This window comes from Elephantulus edwardii, unplaced genomic scaffold (assembly GCF_000299155.1).
Source record: "Elephantulus edwardii isolate Elephantulus edwardi_28Jun2011 unplaced genomic scaffold, EleEdw1.0 scaffold08613, whole genome shotgun sequence".
Classification (NCBI taxonomy): Eukaryota; Metazoa; Chordata; class Mammalia; order Macroscelidea; family Macroscelididae; genus Elephantulus; species Elephantulus edwardii.
The window spans coordinates 1-1,048 of NW_006408363.1; the positions used below are offsets into that span (position 1 = coordinate 1).

A 1,048-nucleotide genomic window follows, 5' to 3' on the forward strand; every position below is an offset into this window, starting at 1 on the left:
AAGCCGTGTCTGGTGGACACTGGGCGGCTGTGAAGGCCATGGTCGCCTCCTGGCCCTGGCCGTGCCTAAATCTGGCGTCTCTGATGAGCAACATGCAGCCCAGTGGTCCGACCGTGATGCTGAATGTGTTCAGGATGCTCGAAGTCCTGGTAGACCAGGGGCCCCGCCACGCCGCGGGCCAGCTCAGCGTGCTGTGGCCCACAGCTCCGGTTGAGGAGGCAGAACCCGAGTACAGCGTCTCGTTCGAAGACCTCCAGGAAACGGACCCAACCTACGGGTTCTGGAGGAGAGAGGACTTTTACAGCTCAACTCCTTGTCAGCCACCGCTTGCAGATGTCAAGCTGGTGGGAGATCTGAGCTTCCAGGAGACAGAGTGGAACGCTCTGCTAACCTTCCTCACATGGAGAGTGAAGCAGGTCAAGGTGCTCCCTCTGATTTGCTGTCAGAACCTGAGCTTTTCGGATGATCTCCCGGGGCATCGCGTTATTCAGAAGATCCTCGAAAATGTGCAACTGGATGGTGTCAAGGAGCTGAGAATCCACCACACGTTGAAGAGAAACCTCTTGTCCTTGTTAGCCCCTTACCTGTGCCGCATGGTGAATCTGAATACTCTCGAACTCCAGTCCCTGACCGCAAGGGACTGGACCTTGACGCAACGTTCCCTGGACAAGGAAAGAGCCAAAAAGCTGGGCAGTATCTTCACGGAATTCACTTCCCAGCTCACGCACCTGCGCCAGCTCCAGCATCTCCTCCTGATTGATCTCTACGTCTGTGGAAACATCCACCGGTTTCTCAGGTACCTAGAGACCCCCTTGGAGTCCCTGACCATTTCCACCTTTTACTTCTTCGTAGAGAACTCAGACCTCGAATCGCTGTCCTTGTATCCCTGCACCAGTAGGCTGAGGGCACTGAATTTCTCCAGTACCAATCTTGCCTCTTTAAATCCCGAGTTGCTCCGAGTTGCCATCGACAGGACCTCAGCCACCCTGGAGCGCCTGGACTTAAGTGACTGTAGACTCAAGGATTCCCACCTCGATACCATCGTACC

The 1,048-nt window shown here is 55.4% G+C and overlaps 1 protein-coding gene across 1 annotated transcript; it reads left to right on the forward strand.

The window, feature by feature from the left end:
- Window positions 1-20: 20 nt before the first annotated feature.
- LOC102870148 (melanoma antigen preferentially expressed in tumors-like) lies at window positions 21-1,043 on the forward strand (the record flags this gene model as incomplete). Its single annotated transcript, XM_006903570.1, has 1 exon — window positions 21-1,043. A coding segment is annotated over one exon (1,023 nt), but the record flags the coding sequence as incomplete, so codon positions are not given.
- Window positions 1,044-1,048: the final 5 nt, after the last annotated feature.